This window comes from Hermetia illucens, chromosome 2 (genome assembly GCF_905115235.1).
Source record: "Hermetia illucens chromosome 2, iHerIll2.2.curated.20191125, whole genome shotgun sequence".
Classification (NCBI taxonomy): domain Eukaryota; kingdom Metazoa; phylum Arthropoda; class Insecta; order Diptera; family Stratiomyidae; genus Hermetia; species Hermetia illucens.
Genome location: NC_051850.1, coordinates 10,163,512 through 10,189,842, shown reverse-complemented (window position 1 = coordinate 10,189,842; position 26,331 = coordinate 10,163,512). Strand labels below are relative to the sequence as shown.

At 44.3% G+C, this 26,331-nt stretch overlaps 1 protein-coding gene across 2 annotated transcripts; it reads right to left on the bottom strand.

Annotated features, from left to right (window-relative positions):
• Positions 1-1,471: 1,471 nt before the first annotated feature.
• On the bottom strand, positions 1,472-25,945 carry LOC119649300 (SPRY domain-containing SOCS box protein 3). 2 transcript variants are annotated; one of them, XM_038051395.1, is made up of 4 exons: positions 25,091-25,945; positions 2,850-3,070; positions 2,551-2,792; positions 1,472-1,923 (listed from the first exon to the last, which is right to left on the bottom strand). In XM_038051395.1, the coding sequence occupies exons 1-4, from the start codon at positions 25,454-25,456 to the stop codon at positions 1,784-1,786; spliced, it is 969 nt and encodes a 322-aa protein (XP_037907323.1). In that variant the 5' UTR covers positions 25,457-25,945; the 3' UTR covers positions 1,472-1,783. The 2 variants fall into 2 exon arrangements, with proteins under 2 accessions (XP_037907323.1, XP_037907324.1); XM_038051396.1 differs by having other exon boundaries at positions 1,789-1,923; positions 2,463-2,792; positions 25,091-25,944.
• Positions 25,946-26,331: the final 386 nt, after the last annotated feature.

Sequence of the window (26,331 nt, the reverse complement as noted above, 5' to 3'; positions counted from 1 at the left end):
ATTAAAGTCAAAGCATTTCGAAACATACCTCCGATTGATGAAGTTGAACGTTTTTACCTCTATTCACCAAGAATGGATGTATTAACTTCAACATCGCCATGAGATATTCTAGCTGGGCACAAACGCAATTGTTTAGGGAGTCTTCCCTGTGCATGAGAGACAAGTTAGGAAATAGATTTCGCAAGATAATCCAAGGATGAAATTCTTTTTTCAAGCGACTTGTAATGAATGTTGATATGATGTATCCTCCTTTTCCAATGCTACTAACAGTTAGCAGCTTTTGAACTCATTTGATCCTCCAGAACGCGGCTGACTTTCGATCCACTTTTCTCCATCACGAGATCGTCGAGACTTTTACTGACGCATACGTTTGGCTATGATATTTTCGCCGTAAATTGCACACAAACTTTTACAAGCATCCGCCGCTCTGTTTCTGAGATTCAACTCATATAGTAAACAATCCCTTAAATGAATTTATCTACTTCTAAGTTGAAACTGTCGCAGCTTATTCAAGACGGAGGCAGCAGACGGCCGAAATGTGTGTGGGGTTTGGTTGGCTGATTAGTTCCGACTACAAAGGTGGGTGGCGATCGATTGAAAGACGATTTGGACAACAGGCTGATCCGAAGGGAGTTTAGGCAAGCCGGTACATGAGTGAGTTGGTGTGCCCGGCTGATCTTCGCCTGGAAGGCTGTCTAGGTAGCGTACCATGTGAATTTATGCCCAACGCTTTAATTGATAGTGCCGTCGGGGTTGCTGGTACGGGGAACTAACAGGCTTGCCGGAGTGTGTATGGCAGACTTATCGGTCTCTTTCAGTAGTCTCTTCAACTTTTGCCCCGTTTACAGGCGGGGTCGGCTTGTCGTGATCTGATGCCATTTAGTTTTAGAAAAATCCTGATCTGGATACAATCGTGAGGTTCTCAAATCCCCATTCTGCATATCAAACCACTGTTGTTTCGGCCGGCCGACTAATAGGCAATAAATGATTGCCTTAAGAGGGGTGAAACTTATGTACTCCATATTTCCAATTATTAAAAAATCCTGAGAATCTCAGATCTTTTTGAAAAGTAGAAAACAACCATATCACCAAGTTATGAGATCAACGGGTGTCTCAAATTCAAAATATACCGTAGTATCGTCCGCCCTGCCGGCATCTGTGATTCAGAGTGCTGACTGTCTATCGATTGTAATGAACGCCGCCCCGCCGCGTTTAATGGAGACGAAGATGTTGTGTTGGGTGCTATAATCGCATTCGAAATAAGGACATCTGCGACCAATGTGGCATTGCATCTATTGCGGGAAAATTGCGACAGATTCGACTTCGATGGTATGGTCATGTGGTTCACTGGCAAGAGCCCAATATTCATCGATGGGAACTACTCGGCTCTCTTTTCTCTTACGGATTCAATACCAACATTTGAAAAAATCTAGGAGAAAAACAGAGTTATGCATCTTCAAATTTATTTTAAGATTAATTTACAAAATAAGTATAAATTTTTTGCACTGTTTGTTCCTCGTTTCGTCGTGTTCTTTCTTAAGTAGGTGTGGGTCGTCGTTTTTGAGTCTCCGCTGGGTGGAGAATAATCCAAAAATGTGTTCTTCTTTCTCATTACAAATACTTGAAATCTGGTTAGGATTCCACTTGACTTTGCCAAATTAATGAATGCTTCCTTGCCGACGTTCACAGAACTGTTTCTCAAAAGGTTTTCTTACAGCTTTCCTTCTCATATAAGTTATAAATTCTTTATGTTTTAAAATCTCCATTGATATGTGCGAGCTTCTTAATGGTCACAAAAGAAATAGAAAAATTCTCTTGGGTCTAGTAGCAAATCATCAAACTCATCCTCACTATCTATTAGGTATGCACGATGTTTAATCGTGTGTGCATCTTCATAAATGTCGGCAATGTCGTCGATATCATCTGAAAGAATGGATATGAGTGAAAAATTAATGATGGAGATGATTCTAATCTAGGTTTAGGCAACACATTTTGTAGTTCAGTTTCATAACTGTAGTGTCAGCCGTTTCGAAGAAGAGTCTTGCGACGCACAGATAAATAAACAATAAACTTGGTTCTGGCGGATTTTGTTTCAAAATCCTGCAAAAAACTAGAAATTAAATCTACTTTTCACCAAGGCACTTAGTGGACTAGTGGAATATAAAACACAACCCCCAAATGCTAAGTTTGCTTTATTTAAAAATCAACACAAAACGATTAAACAGTAATTAAGTATTCGATAGAAGCGTGTCTACTGCACCAAGCAGATTGAATGTGTGCACTAGCGCAGCTTAAAGATGAGAAAGGAGAAGAAAAAGGCAACAAGCACTTCCAACTTCTACCAGGATGGACTTTTTATAAATTTGAAACTCATTCAAAATACAACACTCGATCAATCATCCACTCTCGCGTACAGAATTTCACTCTAAACAAAGCTCAACTCGCTAGTCATCTTTATTTACCTGATATTTTCATTTTTTTTCGATTTACGTGTACTTAAAATGGCTTCATCTTCCAGCGATAAAACTTCTCGTGTATCTTTTGAATTACCTTGATATGGTATCAGATACCAGTACCGATTTGATAAATATTTAAGTCCCGGCATACGATTCAGATGAGCCAATAAGTCTGGATTTTTAGCAACAACACGCATACATCGGAATTCCAAGTTATCAGGACACGATGTAGAGTTTATTAAGCGTATCGCAGAACTGGCCGCTGTTGAACAAGTCATCGGATAGATTTTGACGGACGGATCGACTGGAATGTTCTTATATGCAATACCAAGAGATCTGTAGTAACAAGAAATGTGTAGGAAAGACACTTGGTCCCGATTTGAAGTATGTTACCTTCTGTTGAGGAAAAATTCTAAGTAGCCGCGCGACAGGTCTAAATAAACTCCAACGAGACATCCTTGTGAGTATGGTTTTCCGTAGAATATGCTGCGATTATTGTACTGTGCTTTGCCGCGGAATGAAAATCCCCACGATTGATTGTCCAGTCCTAAGGCGCTCGTGAAACGGAAGCGATGTGCAAATAAGTCAACTTTGTCGGTTCCGATTCCAACCATCTGAAATGAAATTATTTTTAATTGAATGACTACCAAAAAACATTGAATTCATTTTGATATTTCAGATATCCTTCATCCATCAACTTGGGGACTATGCTCTAGTTCCATCCATCAATAATAATGGTAAGAGCCAGAGAAGTAAGAGATAAGCCTACATCTACAAAACAAGCACATAAAACTAGATTGACCATCGTACCATCCTTTAAAGATTGAATTAGGTCGGATCCACAAACTTTTTCCCCAATTAGTCTAGTCCAGTACGGATAAACAAGTCGAGAAACCGGAAGCTGAACGCTTCAGGTATAAAAGGTTTCAGTTCACGCCTCGCCACCGAAAGGTTCGGACGTTTTTTGGACAGCAAAGGTTAAAATCAAAGCAGCATTCAGCCATCCTGGTCGCGTCGACCAGCCGCCAAGATCAGCGCGATCACTCAGGCTAAATGCTAAAACCTGAATAGATTTGAATTGATTTCACTCCTTAGAGATTTCTAGCGACAATGGGTGCCCGAAGGACCCCTCGGAGGATGAATTTAACGAGGAATTTCCTATGTCATCCGACATCGAATATCAGACTGATGAGCCAGGCGAATTTTCCCCCGCACTGCTGCACCCAACCAACTTGGGAAGGACGACGTAGAAGCGCTGAGGAACAAGAACATTTCGCCTCTCGTAGTTTACCGCCCTCAACCGAACGATGATTTGGGCGACATGATGAAGTTTCTGCAATTCATCATCCTTGAAGCTTTCCCGGATAAGCAATGGAAAAAACCAGCACCACCACCACCGACACATTAGGTTCCTGCTCCGCCAGCGAACATTTCCCATCGCTAGGAATGAAGAAACCCACTTCTGAAGTTCCCGTAGTACCAGCATGTCGTCAGCATCCACATGTTCGACCTTCAACTGCGACAGACGCACCAGCAACTCCACCACCAAGAGGATCTGTTCCAAGAATATAAAAAAGCAAAAACACCCTGCAATCTAATAGACTTAGTCCCACACCTAATACTGTCAAACCCAAGCAGGAGCAAAAATTTCCTACCCCTGTTGTGATGGAAAGCCTCGAATCTTTTCGGGCAACAAAAAAACAGAATTGCAAAAGCAATTCCAAACAACTTCCTTGTTAAAAGGACGGGCAACAACACCCACCATATTACTGTAACTTCCACAGAGGACTTGGTCGACAAAAAGTTTAAATTTTATAGCTCTACGCTGCCGACCGACAAGACCACTTCCCTGATACTTGGTAGCCTAGACAACATCTATTTCCCTGAGGAAATCAGATATGACCTCTGCACCCAGGTGATCAGAAATATTAAATGCATGAAGCCTTTCCTAACAACCAGAGCAAAAAGTGAAAATCGCCAGAGCAACCTCTGGCTAATAACTTTTGACGCCACCTTTGACGAGAATCAACTCGCCAAAATGAAAGCCGTCAATCATATCATTGTTCGCCTCGGACAAATCAAGACAAAGCAGATTTTGCAATGCAAAAATTGTGAGCGCGTTAGTCACGCAGCGACCAACTCTTTTTCTTCAGCCTTTGATGTTCACACCAATCTTGGCAAATGAATTCTCGTTAGCGCGGAATACGTGACCATACCATCGAAGACGCCTCTCTCGCAATTTTTCCACGATCGGTGCAACACCATAACGATCGCGGACATCCTCATTTCGGATGTGATTAAAACGTGTCACGCCACTAATCCAACACAACATCTTCGTCTCCATTACCGCAAGACGCCGTTCATTGCCTTTTATAGTCGGCCAATACTCAGAACCATAGAGAGCGACAGGACGGACGACATTGCGGTAATTTTTAGATTTGAGACATTCGTTGATACGTCGATCACAAAGAACACCAGTTGTGGAACGCAATTTCATCCAGATTGCGTTAATGCGTGAAGCAATTTCATAACGCAGTTCTCCATTGGCTGATAGCGTTGACCTGAGGTATTTAAATCACTCCGTTCTGGGCAGGTCACTGCCACTGACAGTGATTGTGCCTCTTTCATGGAGATCGGTCGTCAAAAATTCAGTTTTATTTAGATTCAATCTGAGACCGTGTGTGCATGAGGGGCTAGTTTGCCCTGTGGCGGCTGCTATTCTTCGGTACAAACTCCAGGTGGGTGATCTCTTTAATGGAGCAGGCACAATCGAAGAGACACTTTATCGACGAGAACAACTAGTGGCACCCGGCAGCGAATGAACAGCAATTTTTGCAATGCTTGACATCAACGTGTCTGCGCGAGGAAGATGTCAAATTGGATCACATCATATCCGCCCTTGGGCTCAAGTGGATCCCGAAGGACGATGCGTTTATGTTTAAAATCTCAGCTGCGCCTTATAAAATGGAGATAACAAAGCGATCGATTTTTTCTGAGATCGCTCGTCTATTTAATCCATTAGGTTAGCTTGCTACCGTGATTGTCATAGCCAAGATCATTATAAAGAAATTGTGGCTGGACAACCTGGGTTGGGACTCCGTTTTATCGTAGCCTTTTCAATTTGGAGGCGACCTTGCGGAGATCTCCACGATTCGAATTCCCATTTTGGAGGATGACAACTGGCAGTTTAATGCATTCGCAGACGCTTCGCAACGAGCTTATGCCGTCGTTCCTGGACATGCATCTCTTAATAGCAAAAACAAAGGTTCCATCCTTACTTCGATTGGAACTTTGTGCAGCGACGCTTCCTGCTCGATTGGTTTCGCATAACCTCGATGCAGCGCAGCGATCACCGAAAGCGATTTACGTGTGGCCAGACTCCCGAGTCGTGCTAGAATGGCTCAAAGGTCTTCCGTCCAAATGGCAAACCTTTATTGACAACCGCACAAGTGAAATCATCACCTGGCTTCCTACGGCTAAAGGGAGGCATGTACGATCAGCTGACAACGCAGCAGATTGTGCAACGCCAGACCTGAGCCCTACTGACCTCGCTCCCCATCTCCCAACGACGCTGTGGCCCTAACGTAGTCCCATTTTTTAGTTGGATCATTCTCGCTGTGCCCTTCCGAACCATACAGCGAGTCAGACCAGCGTACGTCCATCAGCAACCGATGGAGGTTATTCAGCAAGCTGCGTGAGTCCTTCTGGGGTCGCTGGAAGATGGAAGTCTTACATCACTTGCAAAGCCGCAATAAATGGCTGAATCCGTCACCCAACTTACAAGAAGGAGACATACATACTCTTGTTGACAGACGAGCATGCATACGCGTGATATTGTCCTCTATGCTAGTGCAATTTAGTAGTCTTAGGGTGAACCTAAGGGGGGTTTTCCAGTCAATTTCTAAAAGTTGGTAATACGAGGTTAGACAATTAAGTAATGAGACTGATTTTATTGCCGCGCTTGTGGTAAACCTGCAACCTTCAAATTCCCTTCCCCTTCCCCTCTCCATTTTTATATTCACCATTGCTCTAGCTTGTTTAGTTCGCCTGCTGGGTTGTGTTGAGTAGACGTCTGTTGGTGGTGCTCGTCACGAAGAGCAACGCGTCGCGATAAAATTTTGCGCCAGATTAGGCGAAACAGCTTCGGAAATGTACGCTAAAATTGTAAAAGTGCATGGTGATAGTGCTCTTAGTCGTGCCCAGGTGTTTCGATGGCATAAAGAGTTGAAGGAGGGGCGTTAAAGCGTGGAAACGAGGCGCGGAGTGGCAGACCAGTCGAGATGCGGACTGACGTGAATGCGCAGCGTGTGCGTCCCCTTATCCGTGAAGATCGACGTTTAGCAGTTCGTTTGGCCTCGGAACTGAGTATGAACCGTGAAGAAATCACACAAATTTTAACAAGCGATTTCGAGATGAAAAACTTGTGCACGAAGATCATTACAAAGAACCTTTCTGAGGAGCAAAAGCAGCAAGTGGAAAACGATCCCACGCTGCTTGATCGAATTACAGGCGATGAGAGCTGGTTTTTCCAATACGACACGGAAACCAAACGCCAAAGCTCACAATGGTTGTCCCTACACGCCCCCCGCCCGAAAAAAGCTCGAATGAGCCAGTCGAAGGTGAAAACCATGATCATTACCTTTTTTAATAGCCGTGGAATCATCCACAAAGAATTTGTTCCACTGGGCAAACCGTAAATTAATTTTACTATCGCCAAGTATTCGCAAGATTGCAAAAACGAATCAACAGGGTGCGCCCAGACATCGCTCGTAACTGGATCCTTCATCACGATAACGCGCCGTGCCACATCGCCCTCAGCGTGCAGTATTTAGCCTCTAAAGGGATCGCCATGTTGCAACAGCCGCCTTATTCGCCCCATATATCACTCTGTGACTTTTTTTGTTCCCTAAAACAAAATTGGTGATCAAAGGAACCCATTTTGAGTCAATTACGGACATTCAAGCGGCCGTGACGAGGGTACTCGCGGGCATCCCAGTCGAAGCGTTCCAGAAATGTTACGAAGAATGGAAAACGTGCTGGAATCGCTGTATAGTTGCCCAAGGGGACTACTTTAAAGGGGATGGCAGAGTTAGAGAATTACTTACTTAATTGTTTAACCTCGTGTACTACTAATAAGTTTATTTGAGCAGATATGGGAATGGGACATATTTTGAGGCCTAGATTTCATTTAACTGCAAGTTCCTGATTTTTTTAAATCCCCCCTTTGCATGTATGGGCGGCCCCCGCGATGTTTAATTTGGTTGAATATCAACTTCTCAATCTTCATTTCAAATGCTTGTCGTCATGGACGTTTGCGTTCGCCATTGTGCTTGTCTTGCTGCTGTAGGCTTATCCCAATTAAGTGTAAAGATAACGAAGTGAGGTACAGTCTCATTGAAAATATAACAGGGGAAAGTAGTAATAAGGAGGAGGAGACTGTACAGATGCTCTACATTTCACAAAGCAGTGAATAGGAGATTAGAATATTTTACAGGAATGACAGGGCGTTAGGAAAAATGAAACCACCACAGAGAAAATTGTAGTATTCTCACTGATATAGATCCTTTACCAACATTGCTTGCAGTGCTGCTTCGGCTTTGTTTTGCTATTTCAAATTTTGAAGGATTGGTACCTTGATACTGACATCAAGTTGAAGTTGTTTAGTCTTGTGGTCATTATCACCCAGAAACGTTTTTCAATTCTTCTACAATGCATGCAGGGGTTCTCTATAACAAAAGGCTTTCTTGGCTTGAAAGCCAAAGAGGCAGTGAATAGATCAGATAAGAGGAACCACGCTTGTCATGTTATGTAATGTATGTTCCCATTATCCCCTAAACGAGGTATAGTGTGTCTATTTATAGTAATAAGAGGGCGTTATTAACGAAATAAAATTATTTATTATTTTTCCATGAACATTTTAATTGGAGCATGAATGTACCACTAAATGAGCAATTCGAAATAACAGGGCGCGGCCATTGAACGAGATTTCCGCCGAGCATACCATGCAAGGCCAGATTAACCTATGACCATGGACACCGAAAGAATCAATGCCATCGTTATTGCATCCGAAACTTGAGCATGGTCTACTTAACATGCGATAAGCCTGTCTTAACCGTGAAGTTCATTTGATGTATGAACTGATGCAGGAAGCTTGATATTCATTAATAAAATAAATAAAGAAAAAATAAATAATTCCGAATGTTTGCTCCAAATTTCCGATGAACCTAGAACATAGCGGTGAGTCCAAAAAATGAAGATAATGCGCGTATGCATATTCTTCAGAGCTACGAGTAGGAGCCTTGGAAAAACCAAGCATTTAACTTCAGATGTATTTCTGATTCCATTTGTCTGAACGACATAATGGCACCCAGCACTTGGAGATAACATCCAACATCAGGTCAAGACAGTGCTGTTGAAAGTTCAGATTTAGAATGTTGAGTATGTCCTCACGATAATATGCTCATTATTCTTATGATAACCCATTAGTGCTAGTGCAAGTGCATTCGAGTAACTTTCCAATCTTTATGCAATTAAGCTCGCTATGCAATAGGACAATGCATTTGCTCTTTATTGATCCCCATCGTCGTGTCTCTGTTTCTAATCACGCAATTAAGAACGTTCTACGAATAGCTGAAGGATGAACTGAAGATAATAGGGAGTAGTTTCATCAAGGCGAAACGCTAAGATAGTCAAATATATATATATATTGTATGTTGTAAGGCGGAAAATAACAAGTTACGTAGACGATTGAGTGGTAATTCCCGTCTGTCCATGATTTATTTGTTCAGAAATTTGGAATTATGAGACATTTCAGAAGCTAATCGAATCGAGTTTACCAGCTCCCTCGGTTGTAATCTTGGTCCCGGCGAACTTGAGATATTTTTAAATTATGCCACGCATCCAGAGCTACATTTTCACCAGCTTGTGAAAATTACTGCATTCCCTGAATCTATGTCGCCTCCCCGTTCGAACGATATATCGCTAGCCGTTATCCGACGATTCTACATTTTTGACAATTTTCTTTCATTTCGGTCAGGTCCCCAGTCCTCGCATTTTTCGCGTTCTCGGCATCGCAATTTGAAAATTCTTGCGTTGTCTGAATCTGGGCCACCGCCTCGTTCGAGCAAGATATCACCGGTCGTAATGCGACGATTTTGCATTTTTTCCAATTTTTGAGACCCCGAGGTTGTGAAATTTTCAAATTTTCCACATTGTTGCCATGCCCTTGGCCTCGGACTTTTCGCGTTCCTGACATCGCAGCTTAAAACTTGTTGAATTTAGTGAATCTTGCCCGCCTCCCCATTCGAACGAAGTATCGCCGGTCGTAATCCGACGATTTTACATTCTCCCCAATTTTTACGACCCAGGGGTCGTTAAAATTTTCAATTTTCCCCCATTGTGGCCAAGCTTTCTGGCCTCAGATTTTTCGGGAAATCTCGCGTATCCGACATCGCAGCTTCAAAAATTTTGCATTCTCGGAATCTGAGACGACCCCACGTTCGAACGAGGTATCGCCGATCGTAATTCGACGATTTTACATTTTGCTCAATTTTGACGACCCGGGGGTCGTGGAAATTTTTAATTTTCCCACATTTCGGCCAACCTTTTTGGCCTGGGATTTTTTTCGATATCTCGCGTTCCCGGGATTGTGGCGTGAAAATAATCATATTTCTGGAGTCTGGGTCGCCTTCCCGTTCGAATGAGGTATCGCCGGTCCAAATCTGAGGATTTTGCATTTTGCATCAATTTTTACGACCCTGGGGTGGTGAAAATTTTCATTTTTCGCCATGCCCCTCTAGCCTCGGATTTTACGCGATTTCTCGCGTTTCCGGGATTATAACTTGAAAAATTTCACATTTCCGGAATCTAGGTTGCCTCCCCATTCGAACGAAGTATCGCCGGTCGTAATCCGACCATTTTGCATTTTTCGCAATTTCTACAATCCGGGGTTCGTGTAACTTTTCGAATTTTCTCCCATTTGAGCCTCGGATTTTTCGTGATATCTCGCGTTACTGTGATTGTAGCTCCAAAATTCTTGCAGTTCCTGAATCACGGTCCCCTCCGCGTTTGAACGAGGTATTGCCGGTCATAATCCAATGATTTTGTATTTTTTGCCCAATTTTTACGACCCGGGGGTCCTTTTTGTAATTTGACCCTATTTTGGCCACGCTCTCTGGCCTCAGATTTTTCGCTATATCCCGCGTTCCTAGTGTTGTAGCTTGAAAATAGTCATATTTCCGGAATCTGGGGCGCCTCCTCGTTCGAACGAAGTATCACCGGTTTCCATCCGACAATTTTGCATTTTTCCGAATTTTCATGACCCGGGGGTCGTGCCAATTTTCAATTTTCTCACATTTTCGCCATACTCTTTGCTCTCAGCGATATCTCGCGTTCCCCGCATCGTAGCTTGAAAATTCTCATATTTCCGAAATCTGGGTCGCGTCCTCGTTCGAACGAGGTATCGCCGGTCGTAATCCGACGATTTTGCATTTTCCCCAATTTTTACGACCCGGGGGGCGTGGAAATTTTCAATTTTCCAACATTTTCGCCATGCTCTCTGGCCTCGGATTTGAAAATTGTCACATTTTCGGAATCTGGGTCGCCTCCCCGTTCGAACGAGGTATCGCCGGCTGTTATTCGACGATTTTGCATTTTACCCAATTTTTACGACCCGGGTCGGTCGTGGAAATTTTCAATTTATCTCGATTTCGGCTAGGTCCGGTGGTCACAGATTTTCCGTGTTCCTGGCATCGCAGCTTGAAATTGTTGAATTCCGTGAATCTGGGTCGCCTCCCCCTTCGAACGAAGTATCGCCGGTCGTAATCCGACGATTTTGTATTTTGCTCAAGTTTTACAACCCGGGGGTCGTGGAAAGTTCCAATTTTCCCCCATTTCGACCAAGCTTTCTAGCCTCACATTTTTCCCCGGGGTTGTAGCTCAAAAATTCTTGCATTTCCTGAATCTGGGTCGCCTCCCCGCTGGAACGAGATATCTCCGGTCGTAAACCGACGATTTTGCATTTTTCCCAATTTTTACGACTCCGGAGGTCATGGAAATATGCAATTTTCCCCCCATTTCGGTCAAGATTTCTGGCTATTTCGTGATATCTTGCGTTCCCGGTATCGTAGCTTGAAAATTGCCACATTTGCGGAATCTGGGTCGCCTCCCCGTTCGAAAGAGGTATCACCGGTCGCAATCCGACGATTTTGCATTTTTGCCAATTTCTATGACCCCGGGTCGTGGAAATTTTTAATTTTCCCACATTTTTGCCATGCTCCCTGCCTCAGATTTTTCGCGATATCTCGCGTTCCCGGGATTGTAGCTCGAAAATTCTTGCATTTCCTGAATCTAGGTCTCCCCATTCGAATGATGTATTTCAGGTCGTAATCCGACGATTTTGTATTTTTCCCAATTTTTACGACCCTGGGGTAGTGTAAATTTCCCATTTCCCCCATTTCGGCTAAGGTTTCTAGCCTCGGATTTCCGCGAAATCTCGAGTATCCGACATCGTAGCTTCAAAAATTTTGCATTCTCGAAATCTGAGACGACTCCTCGTTCGAACGAGGTATCGCCGGTTGTAATCCGACGATTTTGCATTTTTCCCAATTTTTAGGACCCGGGGGTCGTGGAAATTTTCAATTTTCCGCCATTTCGGCCAAACTTTCTGGCCTCGCAGCTTCAAAATTCTTGAATTTTGTAAATCTGAGACGCCTCCTCTTTCGAACGAGGTATCGCCATCATAATCATCATATTTCCGGAGTCTGGGTCGCCTCCCCGTTCGAATGAGGTATCGCCGGTCCAAATCCGACGATTTTGCATTTTTCTCAATTCGAGCCAGGTATCACCGGTCATAATTCGACGATTTTGTATTTTTCCCAATTTTGATGACCCCAGGTCATGGAAATTTTCAATTTTCCCAGAGTTTGGCCATGTTCTCTTGCCTCAGATTTTTCGCGATATCTCGCGGTCCTGGCATCGCAACTTCAAAATTCTTGAATTTTGTAAGCCTGGGTCACCTACCCTTTCGAACGCCGGTCGTAATCGGACGGTTTTGCATTTTTCCCAATTTTTACGACCCGGGGGTCGTGGAAATTTTCAATTTTCCCACAATTTCGGCATGCTCTCCTCCAATTTTTGACGATATCTCGCGTTCCCGGTATTGTAGCTCGAAAATTCTTGCATTTCCTGAATCAGAGTCGCCTCCCCGTTCGAACGAATTATTACTGGTCGTAATCCGACGATTTTGCCTTTTCCCAATTTTTAAGACGTGGGGGTCGCGGAAATTTTCAATTTTCCCACATTTTTGCCGTACTCTCTGGCCTCGGATTTTTCGCGATATCTCGCGTTCGCGGGATTGTAGCTTGAAAATTCTTGCATTTCCTTAATCAGGGTCGCCTCCCCGTTCGAACGATGTATTTCCAGTCGTAATCCGACGATTTTGATTTTTTCGAATTTTTAAGACCCGGGGGTCGTGGGAATTTTCGATTTCCTCATGTCTTCTGCCCTGGGATTTTACGAGATTTCTTGCGTTCCTGGCATCGCAGCTTGAAAAGCTTTACATTCCCGGATTCTGGATCGCCTCCTGGTTCGAACGAGACATCGCCCGTCGTAATCCGGCCATTTTTCCTTTTTCCCAACTTTTACGACCCGGGGAACATGGAAATTTGCAATTTTCCCCCCATTTCGGCCAATGTCTCTGGCCTCAGATTTTTCGCAATTTTTCGTGTTCCTGGCATCACAGCTTGAAAATTGTTGAATTTCGCGAATCTGGGTCGCCTCCCCGTTGGAACAAGATATCTCCGGTCGTAATCCGACGATTTTGCATTTTCCCGAATTTTTATGACCCGGGGTAGTGGAAATTTTCAATTTTCCCCCATTTCGGCCAAGGTTTCTGGTCTCAGATTTTTCGCAATCTTCATTTTCGGAATCTGGGTCGCCTCCTCGTTCGAAAGACGTATCTCCGGTGGTAATCGGGCGATTTTGCATTTTTCCCAATTTTTACGACCCGGGGTCGTGGAAATTTTCAATTCCCCCTCCGCCATTTCAGCCGAGCTTTCAGGCCTCGGATTTTTCGCAATATCTCGCGTTTTCGATATCGCAGCTTGAACAGTTTTGCACTCCCGGATTCTGGATCGCATCCTCGTAATCTTGCCATTTTGCACTTTTCCCAATTTGTGCGACCCGGGGGTCATGGAAATTTAGAATTTTTCCCCATTTCGGTCAAGGTCTCTGGCCTCGGATTTTTCGCAATTTCTCGCGTTCCTGGCATCACAGCTTGAAAATTCTTGAATTTCGTGAATCTGGGACGCTTGCTCGTTCGAACGAGGTATCGCCGGTCGTAATACAATGATTTAGCATTTTTCTCAATTTTTGTGAACCGAGGGTCGTGGAAACTCCCAATTTTTCGCGATATCTCGCGCTTCCGGCATAGTAGGGTGAAAATTGTTACATTTTCCGAATCTGGGCCGCTTCGCCCGGTCATCATCAGTTGATTTTGCATTTTCTTACAATTTTTACGACCCGGGGGTCGCGAAAATTTTCAATTTTCCCACTTTTTGGCGAAGCTTTTTAGTCTCAGATTTTTCGCGATATCTTGCGCTCCAGGGATTGCAGCTTCTCAGATTTCCGGAGTCATCCGTTCGAATGAGGTATCTCCGGACGTAGACCGACGATTTTACATTTTTCCCAATTTTTACGACTCGGGGGCCGGGTCGTCTGGCCTCAAATTTTTTCGCGATATCTCTCGTCCCCGGTATCGCAGTTTGATCTTTCTTGAATTCCCTGAATCTGGGCGGCCTCCCTGTTCGGTCGAGGTATCGTCTGCCGTAATTCGATGATTTTGCCTTTTTCCCAATTTTTAAGGCCCCGGGGTCAATTTTTTTCAATTTCGGCAGGAGGTCTCAGGAACGTTTTTATGGTTAGAGGAAGTTTGCTTTGGCTCAAAAATGGTCCCGAGAAAACTGAAAATTGTGAAGAAGGACATTTGAAGAAAGGTGTCTCCACTATTTCTGTAGGATTTTCAGGACTAATTGTTAAGAAGGTTGCTCAAAGGAATGCCTTTTTGGGGTCAGAAGAAGAACAATTTGTGTTGGACAAGACATTGTAGGCACCTGGATAACGCAACATGACCTAACTCTTTTATTCGACTGGTTGTAGCTTTTTATTTTCCTCAAATTAAGGAATGTCTGAAAGGAACATAATTTTGGGGACTATGGAGAGTGTCTGAAAGAATGTGATTGATATACAAAGGTCATAAGGTCATACCGATTGAAGTTTTCTGGCCAAGGTAACTACTTTAAGGGAGATAATATTGTTTTGTCGCTTCTCTAAATTGTCTATTACAGAACCGACCCCCTTCATATGCAACTCTAATCAATGCTTTTCTATTCGACCAGATTATCAGCTAATCACAGAACAGTGAAAAATATCAAGCTTGACCCAATTTCCATTGCTGAATAATATCAAATGTCTCAGAGTGATGAGATTAAATGACCTAAAGGAAGCTTTGTTGTATTAGCAACAAGAAAAAATTGAAACACTGACCCTTCCTTAGAACCGCAGCTAATAACTGTTATCTCTGCGATTGCAGGTTAGGCGGTTTCGACACAGAAAAAAAACTCAGATTGATACCAAAATAGCAGAAAACATGGTTCAATGAGTTCTCTGACTCCAGCCGCATGAAATACGTAATTAAATATGGGACAATGGCCAGATTACTTTTTTCTTAGATGGTCCGATTTGTCTCCAAGACTTCACATGCTCCACATTTGTTTTTGTTCAATTGCGGGGAATCTGGCTAAACATGTTTATTGGGTGAGCTCAAAGATTAAACGGCGAAGCTGTAAATTGACTAAACATTCTCGTTGTTGCTGAAGTTATATTTAAAGTGTGACTAATCATAAAAGTTATTGCATGCAAATTGCGCTACTCTAAGTGCTGCACAATTAAATTGCACTTGGCTAGCGTAAATAATGTTTTATTGGAGGCTATATAACGATCCGTAGTTATGAAGTGATAACGCCCCACCCCCTGCTGGCCTTGGTTTCTCATAGAATCTAGATAATCACGTGATGCGAATGTGATATATTTCAGAACTTCATGAATTAATCATGGATGAAATACGCAAGGTGCAGTAAATGATGGAAATTAATCTCAATAGTAATTTGAAACGACACTTTCATGGCATTGGTTTGAATCATTCATTTTTCTCCGAGATGAGTTTCGACATTTTTAGAAAACGATAGGAGTCAATTAATTAGAATAGTTCAATCTAATCAGTAAGGGAAGCAGCACAGGGTCATGTTTTTTGCTGTGCTGCTTGGTTTTTAGTCGAGAAAAAAATTATGAGGCAATTGAAAAAAAAAAGATTTTAAGATGGGGGTAGATCGCAGGTTCCTTAGAAGCAAAAAGGCGTGTCATCCCGTCGAAGAAATGGTACCAAAGTCCCGGTAAATACCATAATATTTCCTCAAAAGCAAGTGCTAGGAAGAGAGAGGACGTGCAAACGAAATGCATGACGATTTTATTAAGCTTCAACCACTCTCTAGGCGATTACCAAACTTGTCGTGGCGAGAGAGCTCAGTAAGAAGGATCCTCCGGGAGACCAGAGGTGACACCTTAAGGTAAACGGAAATCAAAACTCCAAGACAAGGTGTGACTACCGTGCCGAGAGCTGAAGGGGATTACAATGTGGCTATGAACGGTGAACTTTGGATACAACCCTCAATTTCAACAAGCCTTGTCTCGGCAAAAAGGAGCTCTGCAGAGATTGACTTATTTTCCCGGGCAAAACAAAGGCCTTCTTCTTCTTTTTCTTCAGCCTTTGTCCCGTTCACAAGCGGGGTCGGCTCGTCGTGATCGGCTTCGCCATTTGGCTCTATCGGATGCCTGATCTGGGTGCAATCTCGAGGCTTTCAAATCCCCATCCAGCGTATCAAGCCACCGTTGCTTAGGTCTGCCTTTTGGTCGTTTACCATCGACTTCGATGTTCAGACCAATCTTTGCAAGTGAATTCTCGTTAGCACGAATTGCGTGACCGTACCATCGAAGACGCCTCTCTCGCAACTTTTCCACGATCGGTGCAACCCCATAAAGATCGTGGATATCCTCATTTCGGATGTGATCAAAACGTGTCCCGCCACTAGTCCAACGTAACATCTTCATCTCCATTACCGCAAGACGCCGTTCATTGTCCTTTATAGTTGACCAACACTCAGAACGATAGAGAACGACAGGACGGACAACATTGCGGTAAATTTTAGATTTGAGACGTTCGTTGATACGTCGATCACAAAGAACACCAGTTGTGGAACGCCATCCAGATTGCGTTGATGCGTGAAGCAATTTCATAACGTAGTTCTCCATTGGCTAATAGCGTTGACCCGAGGTATTTAAATTGCTCAGTCCTGGGCAGATCATTGCCGCTGACAGTGATTATGCCTGTTTCATGGGAATCGGTCGTCAAAAATGCAGTTTTGTTTATATTCAATATGAGACCGTGTTGCATGAGGCGATCACGATCCAACCTTCTCTTCGATGGAGAACCTCAGTCCAGACTCAGATTCGCCAGTGTTGACGAGAAAGGATCGTCAGGGGCATCTGCGGCTAAGGGCAAACCAGAGGGGCAGCGGGCAGAGCAGTGTGAGCAGCTTAGGAGAAAACTCCTAGCTGTAAGGACTGAATCCTTGCAAGGGTTTACATTAGGCTTTGAGTTGGTAGTTGTATACTGTAAAATGTTACGAATAAACTTTGTTGACGAAAACACGAACGAGTGGCTTAGACAGTACTGCTCCTTCTTTAACGATGTGCGGAAGGGTGCGCGACTGATCCTGAAGAGGGTTTACGAGCTACTATCGTCTAGAAAGTTCTTCTTCTGGCTTCCAGGAACGTAATGGTGCTGATGTCCTGGAACAACTTGGGAATCCAGAATAACCTCAACAACACCTGGATGCTACTAGCTAGCAAAGTAGGGGAAGAGTCGATAAAGCGGGAACTTTTCTCACTATCGGCGTTCCTGAACCGGATATTACTATGGGCTTGGGACCGTCACATTACAACTGACCGCTCCTGAAACCATCGAGGCGGACGTGCAGCTCACGACATCTTCTCTGAACCGTAGATGAGGTGCCAGATCTCTCAGATAAATTTGCAGCATTGTAAAGCGGCGACTACACTTATCAGTCGTCGAATCAAGACATGCATATACCTTATGCAAAAACCATGGGTTGTTAGTGGGGAATTTAGGGGCTTAAACTCCCGACATGCTGACTTGTTGTATGACAATGGAAGTGATAGACTCTGCTCCTACATAGTTGTTTCAAAAGACCTCTAAGCTATCTTGGTTAATGACCCCATGGGATGGCGACACCACAACGATCAAATTGACAATAAAAAACCAACAGGGAGATAAGGAGATTCTATGGTGCTCTGCTTATTTACCTTATAACGTAGACGGAGTTGATGGTGGACCGGGTCAAACGGGGAGCAACTTACTCCCTCGTTTCTTGGTCCACGGATCACTAGGTTGGGGCATAGCACCTAAGCATTCACTAATCAAAAAAATCAAAATGACTAACGGTTTCGTCCAGGGCAGAGGCAACTCTTCAGACGCTGCCTCACCTCTGCCCTGGTAGCAGCGTGACCGAAAGTGGCAGCAGGTGGAAAAACGCTCCTTTATATCATCGCAAGAATACAAGGTTGCGAATTATATTGAAATAAACCGCCAGTTGTTTTAGTCTAAGCTAGACTAAAGCAGGGTAGTTGTTTAGAAAGTAGCACCAGCAAATATTTTTGGCTGCTGGAGCAGAAAAGTGTACCAGGCACGTCCTCGAAAAAAGCCCGAAGTGCATCGCAATGGCGTGCAACTCATCAATGGCTATATGATACGCATTCCCCAGTAGAATGCCTAAATATTGGTGAAATAGTAAATTGTCTGTTAGGAGAACGACCCAGAGAGCAGTAGGCGGAAGTGGCCAGGAGATGAAGTCCTTTTACAAGGTCGTATAAATTTCAAGATAGTTATACAGCTAAACAAGTGGGATGGGCAGGATTAGTGACATTGGATCACCAAACCTTAATGTATGTCTCTGATTCACTCCTATATGGAGTACACGGTATGCACACAGCCCCAGTGTGTAATGAGACTGCTTAGTTTCTAGTTTAGTTTACTGGGGGGAGGCCCATTGTACTATTCCCATAAATCGCCTATTCAATGACTTCCCGCCTAAGCCGTTCGCAGGCTTTAGCGAATCTAACAACATTCTCCAGAGGCAGAGAGTGCAGATCCTTCATTGAAGAAAACATTACCAAGGTTTCTTCGTCTGAGATCTGAGGAGGCCGGGTAGCGGCATAAAAGTGCAAAACGAAGCAACCATTCACGGCATCAAAAACACAAAGAAGGATGGGAAGAGTAATCCTAGGAAGAATACTCGGTGATTGCCCTGCTGGTCGGGAGGCAGAAGAGATAAAGAAGGTGCGGTTGTGAATGGAGGATTGCACAACTGAAGATGGCAGATGGCATTATGTTCATTGGACCCTTCCACGTCCTCCCGCAAAGGCAACATGAACCGCATCGCTGATAAGAAAAAACTAGGTGACAGAATATAACCCTGTCGGATCCGCTGTCGACTTCAAAGTCTGCTGAGATTTCACCTCGGTGCAACACGTGACATTGTGCGCCTTCATATGATGTTCTGTTAACAGCGTAGATATTTTCTCTGTTCACTTTGTCGAAAATTTTCTTGAAGTCGTAAAGAGCAGGTGGAACGGTGATAAAAAATTTTGCGTGCTCGGATGTGAATTTGGTACCACTGCAGGAGTTATACGGAACATTTCCGCAGGGGTGTCCTTACTCCGTTCGAATGTGTTGATAATTGCGCTTCTGTTTGAAGGAGCAGTCCGTATCCGCGTGTTGCTATATCGTCCAGGAGAGTCGGTATTTCGACGGATTCTGTCCGATTGTAAATGTGGTGAAGGGCTCCTTCGGCCTCCTCAACTGGTCATCATCGTGCATGGCAAGCCTGCCGTTAACGTCCTTCAATAGACCATTCGAAAGCATACAACCACTTCTAATATCTTTTGTGGTGCGGCATACAGTGGCGGAATCGTCGCTATTTGTGGCAGCTTCTTCTTAAGTCAATAGCGCAACGGTGGAATTCCTTTTGACATACCGTGCCCTGCATTGGTCTTCCCGTACTTTTCCCCGGTAACGAACCTCCAACGTGCCGCACTCAGGCTCGTGAAGCTCGTGACCAAAAAAAAAGAACCCTCAATTCCTTATCTTATCAGTCGTTCTCGTTTTAAGGAGGATTTCGTTGGTGGCGCTCAGTAATGGCAGCTCACTAACTAGACCATTGTGACAGGTTGGTAAGGCAGTGCAGAAACATGCTAAACAATCTGGGCGGCAAGCTGAAGGTCATTCTCCTTTGGGATCCGGATCATAGAAACGTAGAAGGGAATGGACGGGCGGTCGAACTGGCCAGATAGGGCTCTGTTCTTAGCAGTCCTTTAGCTTGTGCAATTTGCGTTCCGCTGGTACTGTCAAGAGTGGAATCTACTCGCACTAAGCAGTCGCAGACTTCAGACTCATTACTGTGCCAAGCCAAATATGATTTGGTCTGCCTATAGCAAACTCTGATCGTGAGAGCTCTTCTACCAGACGCGTGCAAATGCAAATAAGATTACGGGAGGTTTGCATGGGGCCCTAGTCTATGCCGCAGGACTCGGCATATCCTATAATTCCCTTTTGTTCGATGCTGTGGAGAAGAAGAGGAAACCCCCTGGCACTTCCTTTGCAATTGCCCAGCTCTAGCTAGAGCCAGGCTCCGGACACAATTCCGTTCACGTCTCTGGTTTCATTTTTTTCTGCTTGCTCTGTAAAAGGTTTAGAAGAAGTTACTAACAGGTAGGATTTACTCTGTAGTCCCTTGGGCCCCATACAGGGGTTCTACCAACGTAGTTACTATCCTCCGCCCGCAGTATCCTTTTGGAGAAGCGATCTAATTTGTATGAGTCTAAGACCATCATTGTTCTTCACTCTCAAAATGAAGATAATGCTTCATTAGCGCACTCCAAAAAGAAGAGCCCATCGAAAATTTTATTTGTTAAACTCTGCATTCATTGTAGGCTCCAGCACGGTAAATTGTCCCTCTGATTGTTTGCCATTTTGGAGGAAATTCTCGCGGCAGCGGTCAGAAATGAGGCTGCAGTTTGCGAATACGTCCTTTTCTCGTTACGAGGAGATTTAGGCAGTAGCATCGCGGACGGGCCGGCCATAGTCGGATTTTCAGTTTCATCCAAGGTGAGAGTTATCATACTTTTCTTTCGGATTGAGATATAAAGCATGCCTCCCATGATGAGGTCTCCAAAATACGCGACTTGACCGCGACCTGATAGCTTTTGATCGCGGGTGGATTCTAAGTCTATTCTTACTACAAGGTGGGTAAACGTAATCACCAGATGTTCTCTTGCTGTTTTTTTTAATGAAAAACTTTGGTTCTGCTTGTGAAATTTGTTTATTTAATCCATTAGATTTATTCTATCATGTCGAGAAAATGATATCGCCAGAGTTGATGACTACACGGGCCGTTTAATGGCGTTTTCCATCACTTTTGCCAGCATTTCGAGCGATAGGTTCTCGCATTCCTGGCGAATATTCTCCTTAAGTACTCGAAAGTCCTGGGGGTTTAACGTGAGTACCTGCCGTGAAGGCTTAATCCCACGGTCCTCTTCGGACGCGGATTGATTTTGTGACCACAATCAGAGCCCCGCCATGCAAGCATAGCGGTCCTGGTTTATACTGAGTGCAGGCTCAGCATTCATACCAGTGGATGCGAGGCCTATCTAACACCTCTCCCGCAACTAAGGGGTACGGCGCCCGAGTTGTACAGCGCAACTCCACGCTTGAGCTCCGAGGAGCTCTGCCCGCAATGTAGGCATAACCACAACCACCATGAAACTCCCACTAGGGGGCCAACCGCAAATAACTGGGCCGAGAACACATCCTCCAGGAATTCTCCTGGAGCATATGCTCTCAGAGGGCCATCCCGGTTCCCATGGTACCAGATAACCTCCGGTGAGGCTTCGTGGCAGAGCCACTTCAGATGAGTTCCTTGCAGACTCGGGTCTGATCGCCCTCCTCGAGTCTGAGGTTTGTTGATGCAAACCTGTGATTTTTAAAAAAAACCCATAAGTCTTGAACGTTTTAATCGGGTGATATGACCGGCCAGTGCAAATCAACAAAATAAGGGATTAAGCGATCTGGGAACGCTTCCTTCAGAATATCGGTTGTGGCTTGAGCAGTGTGCGCCATCCTGAGGGAACCATATGTTCTCCAGTCCTAATTCATTCCAATGAGGAAGAAAAAATCGGTAATCATGGCTCTGTAGCGCGCGCAGTAACTGTTAGTGGGTGTAATCGCTTTGCGTGGGGAATACACGGATTCCCAGTGCCCCAGAAACGATTAGTTTGTTTATTCACGTAACCCTTAAGATGGAAATGAGTCTTATGATAATTTTCGATGAAAATAGCCCTCCTCTTCGTTGAGATTCAGAATGGCTTCAGCGTAGGTAAGACGCATTTGGCGGTCAACAGTTAACAGCTGATGCAATGTCTGCAATCTTTCAAAATTCTGCGTAGGGACTGTCGTCTAATGCCCAATTGGATGACCCGCCGTCTGGTAGATGTTCCGGGCCCTTTTCGACATCATGAGCAACACCAGCGATATTTTCAGTTGAACGGCTGCTCCGGGGCCGGCCAGCCTTGGGAACATTTTGTAGTGCCCTAGTCTCTTTAAGGCGAGTGGCCAAACTCCGCAGTGTTTGCACAGTTGGTGCCGGACGGCCAGGAAATCTGCGACGAAATTCACGCTGCGCCAACACAATCGGCGAATTGTTGTGTAAAAAATGGAAACAATTATTTCGCGTTCTTGAGGAGTAAATTGATTCATGGCTTGTCAACTTGTATTCTGCGTTCGTTTATTTCACGAATGTCAAAGCTGAATTGACAACTGGCGCCATTTGCAAAAGTTATAGCGTTTTCCCATAGAGTGATTACTTTGTCCCACCTTGTACTTGGAGAGTTCAAATTCAAAGCTTCTATATTCAGGTTTTGGGCTCCTTAGATTATCACAGGCTCCCCCACCACGACAAGGTGGTGTTCAAGGGGGGGACCCTAACCGGTGGGATGATGTCTGTCAGCCCTAATCCACCCTGCTCCAATGATTAAATATCTTGGCATGTCACACTTGGGTAGATGTTGATCCTTATTGCGGATTTTATTAAAAAAAGTCAACAAGTTAGTTCAAGAACAATATTTATTAGAGTCGCCAATCTCTACAAAATATATGGCACCTTTCTCATTCCTCGCCTGGTTGTTTAGTAGAAAATCCGACAGCTTTCCGGGTCATAAAACATTCTGTCTCCCCTTTAACGTTGCACTTGCTAAGCATGAATTTGTTATTCTAATTCGACTCAGTTTTGAATGGAAACTTACGTCGACGTACGGACAAATAAAAGTGGAAAGAGGTAAAGTCAGCAGATTGCTTATCAATTAAGCATCAGACAAACCTCTCGCGATAGCCACAATGAATGATGAACCCAAATTGTTGTTAGTAAAGTCAACTGCAAATAAAATGTAGCAAAATAGAGAACTCGCGGGAATTCAGCGCCAAAAATTGTGCACAGCTAACATTTAACGATTGTGCGGGTAATCTTTAGTACTCTTTAGATGAGTTTTTCTAGAGCCGTTGTTTTTTGCTGTTTAAAAATCCAATGAAGTCGGCAATTTGCGTGATCATCTGCCGCCCTTAAAGGACCATCTGCTCTGTTGAGAGTTTATTTATTTATTTAATTTACGGACAACAAACAGAGTAAATTCCAAGTAATTATTGTCCTCAGGAGAAGGAGAAAGCAAAAAACTTATCCTACGTTTAAAACTACTTAAAGTAGGGAAGTTAAAAGAACCAAGGAGTCCGGGAATGAAAGTAGACTTCGAGCTCTGCGAAGGGCACGTTGAAAATGTCTGCGCTACGTGTGTTATAAGACGCAGGACGGCGGGTGATCTCGTCAGCGGCGGAGCAGTCCATCAGACCCGAGGAAAGTTTAAGGAATGTGCATAGATCCAAATAGGATCTACGCTGTTGTAGGAAGGGAACCTACTTAAAGCCGAAACTCCAGCAGCAGCTTGTTCGCTGCTGCTTTGATTTTCTCAGAAAAGCTCATCTTTGAGTCAAGAGTCAACCCGAGGTACTTTACCGCTGATTTTGACTCGCCGAACGATATGGGATGCAGGGTCGGAATTGTCCTTTTATTCAGGATGACTATTTTGGTTTTTTCCAGTGCAAGGTTGAAACCATGTGTAGTCATCCATCCGCTTACCCGTCGCATAAATATGCCGAGTCTCCTTTGCGCCTGTTCGACAGTGCGTCCAACAACAAGCGCTGCGACATCATCTGCATAGCCGACCAGGCGCGACTCTTCTGGCATGTCGAGTTTAAGCAGACTGTCATAGGTAGCGTTCCAGAGGTCCAGCCCTAAGATGGATCCCTGTGCTACCCCCGACGTGACCTCCATCCACCTTTGACCCTCTAGTGTTTCATAGAGCAGGGAGCGGTTCCTCAGATAGTCCCTCAAAATCTGTAAGAGATAGTTCGGCACGTTGAAGGTATTGTCTAGTGTGCCTAGAATGTCTTTCCATCTTACGGAATTAAAGGCGTTTCTGACGTCAAGTGTTACGAGGAGTACCAACCGTCGAGTTCGACGGCTATGTGCCTCTGCTCGTCGAACGGCGTCCACGACCTGCATGACAGCATCAATTGTCGATCTCCCTGCCCTAAAACCAAACTGTCGGGGAGATAAATCTCCGGCAGCGCGTATCGCTTCAGCGAGTCTGCTTTTGATGAGTTTTTCGAGCACTTTCCCAGCAGTGTCAAGCATACATAGTGGGTGGTATGAAAACGGCAATTCGGGGTCGCCCTTCCCTTTATGGATCAGCGCACGCCTCGCAACCTTCCAACGAGCAGGGAAAATGCCCTCTTTCAGGCAAGCGTTGAATGCGCCGAGCAGTAGGTCTGGCCGGTGTTGGAATACCAGTTTGTATACCTCTGCTGAAATAGCATCGGGTCCTAGCGCCTTCCTGTTTTTCATAGAGGACTGCGAAGGCGGGCTTAGGCAGAGAAAATATACACAGGATATGATAAAGGGACATACGTTTGGCGGAAGGACACGTATGGTAACAGATTCGTACGAGGAGGAGGAGGAGGAAAATATGATTTCGGCACAGAGAGGGGACTTAACAGCTATTAGGGCTCCTCCGTCAGTTGTCTTGCCAAGCGTAGCGCAGTCTTTGTCACAACGAAAGACAGAGTAACACCTTCGAGGAGCTTAGAATCTAAAATCCTGTCATCCAGCCAGGATTTCGAAATGCAGATGCCATGATGGAATGCTAAGTGGAAGGCGGCACTTACTAAGCCTATCTTTGCAGGGATATAATCCGCAAGTATCATAACGAATAGGGAACTATGCACACAATACAATCACAAACGACTGAACGCAAACTTTTTTTGTTTCCACGACACTCATTTGTTCAATCCATCCATCCATGCCATGTTCAATCTGGGTAAAAAACACATTTCTTACCGTTTCCGTTCCCGACAGCGATGTGACGATTTTCATCTCCCAGAAGTGTATCATCCCCGGCTCCAGCCGTTTTTCGCCTCTTATCACGGTAGTTCCCTGACTGAAAGTAGGATGGAAAGTGATGTTCCGTCCATTGACATAACAGGCCGGATCGGCAGATTCTTTATCCCAGATCCATTCTAGCGGGCGTCCTTCATTTTCACCGCACTTACAACTTATATGGTCGTGGATGTTTCCTTTGAAACTGAGCACATCCGTGCTGCGTGGGAAAACACAGTCGCAGAAAGCCGGCGCCCGGATTCCCGCAATTGTGTCGGCCAGGAATATTTCATCCCTGCCATTCGTACGGAGGATTTCAACAGACATAGCACGAATAAAGTCTATCACGGAACAAATAAAATGCAACTTAGTCCACCCAAACCGAAGCACTTGTCCAGGTAATTTTCCGAAAGTAAACAAATGAGCGCACACGTTCTCACCCCGGGGGCGAATCGACACGTCGCGCCGCACTCACTAAACAAATATTCTTTGTTTTGATAAACACGAAATATCCACTGATTTTTGTTTTTATTCTTCTCACGAACGGAACTTGTTTTTTTTTCTGCGGATTTACATATTCGAGCGCGACCTCACTTGGATGTTGCTGGCCGACACCCCGGTTCGATCACTTCAAGACGACGCAGTGAAATGCGAATGAAACTGAAGCAAATCAGGTTAGGCGGCTTTCATTATAGAGAATACTTCACGCAAGATACAACTGCAAATCAATTGTTTCCTGGAGCTGGATGGACTTATAAATAACTTGGAGCAAACTCTGTGCCAGCACTAACTGACAAGTGCGGAGAGGAGAACTGTCGGCACTTCAATATGAGCAAATGTCAATTGAATGGGAAGTGTGGATTGTGGATGATGGGGGAAAGCAGTTTCTACGTGAAGAAACCTGGGAGGAAAGTTTTTGAAAATATCGGGAATCATTCCTGTTGAACAATTGGGAATTTGAAATAATTATTATTTTCTTTACAGCACAGAAACAAAATGATAAAAATAAAAAATAAGAACACAAAAAAAATGTGCAGTTTGTATGCAAAACGGTAAAATGTTTTTTTTTTCTAAAGCGCTTTGCCAGTGGTAATCAAGACAACATTTTTTTTTTTTGGTTTTAGTCAACGTATTTTGTACTATTTCGCGCCAGACCGACAAAGGAAATGAATCCAATGTCGTTAAAAACAAAATGATCCTGA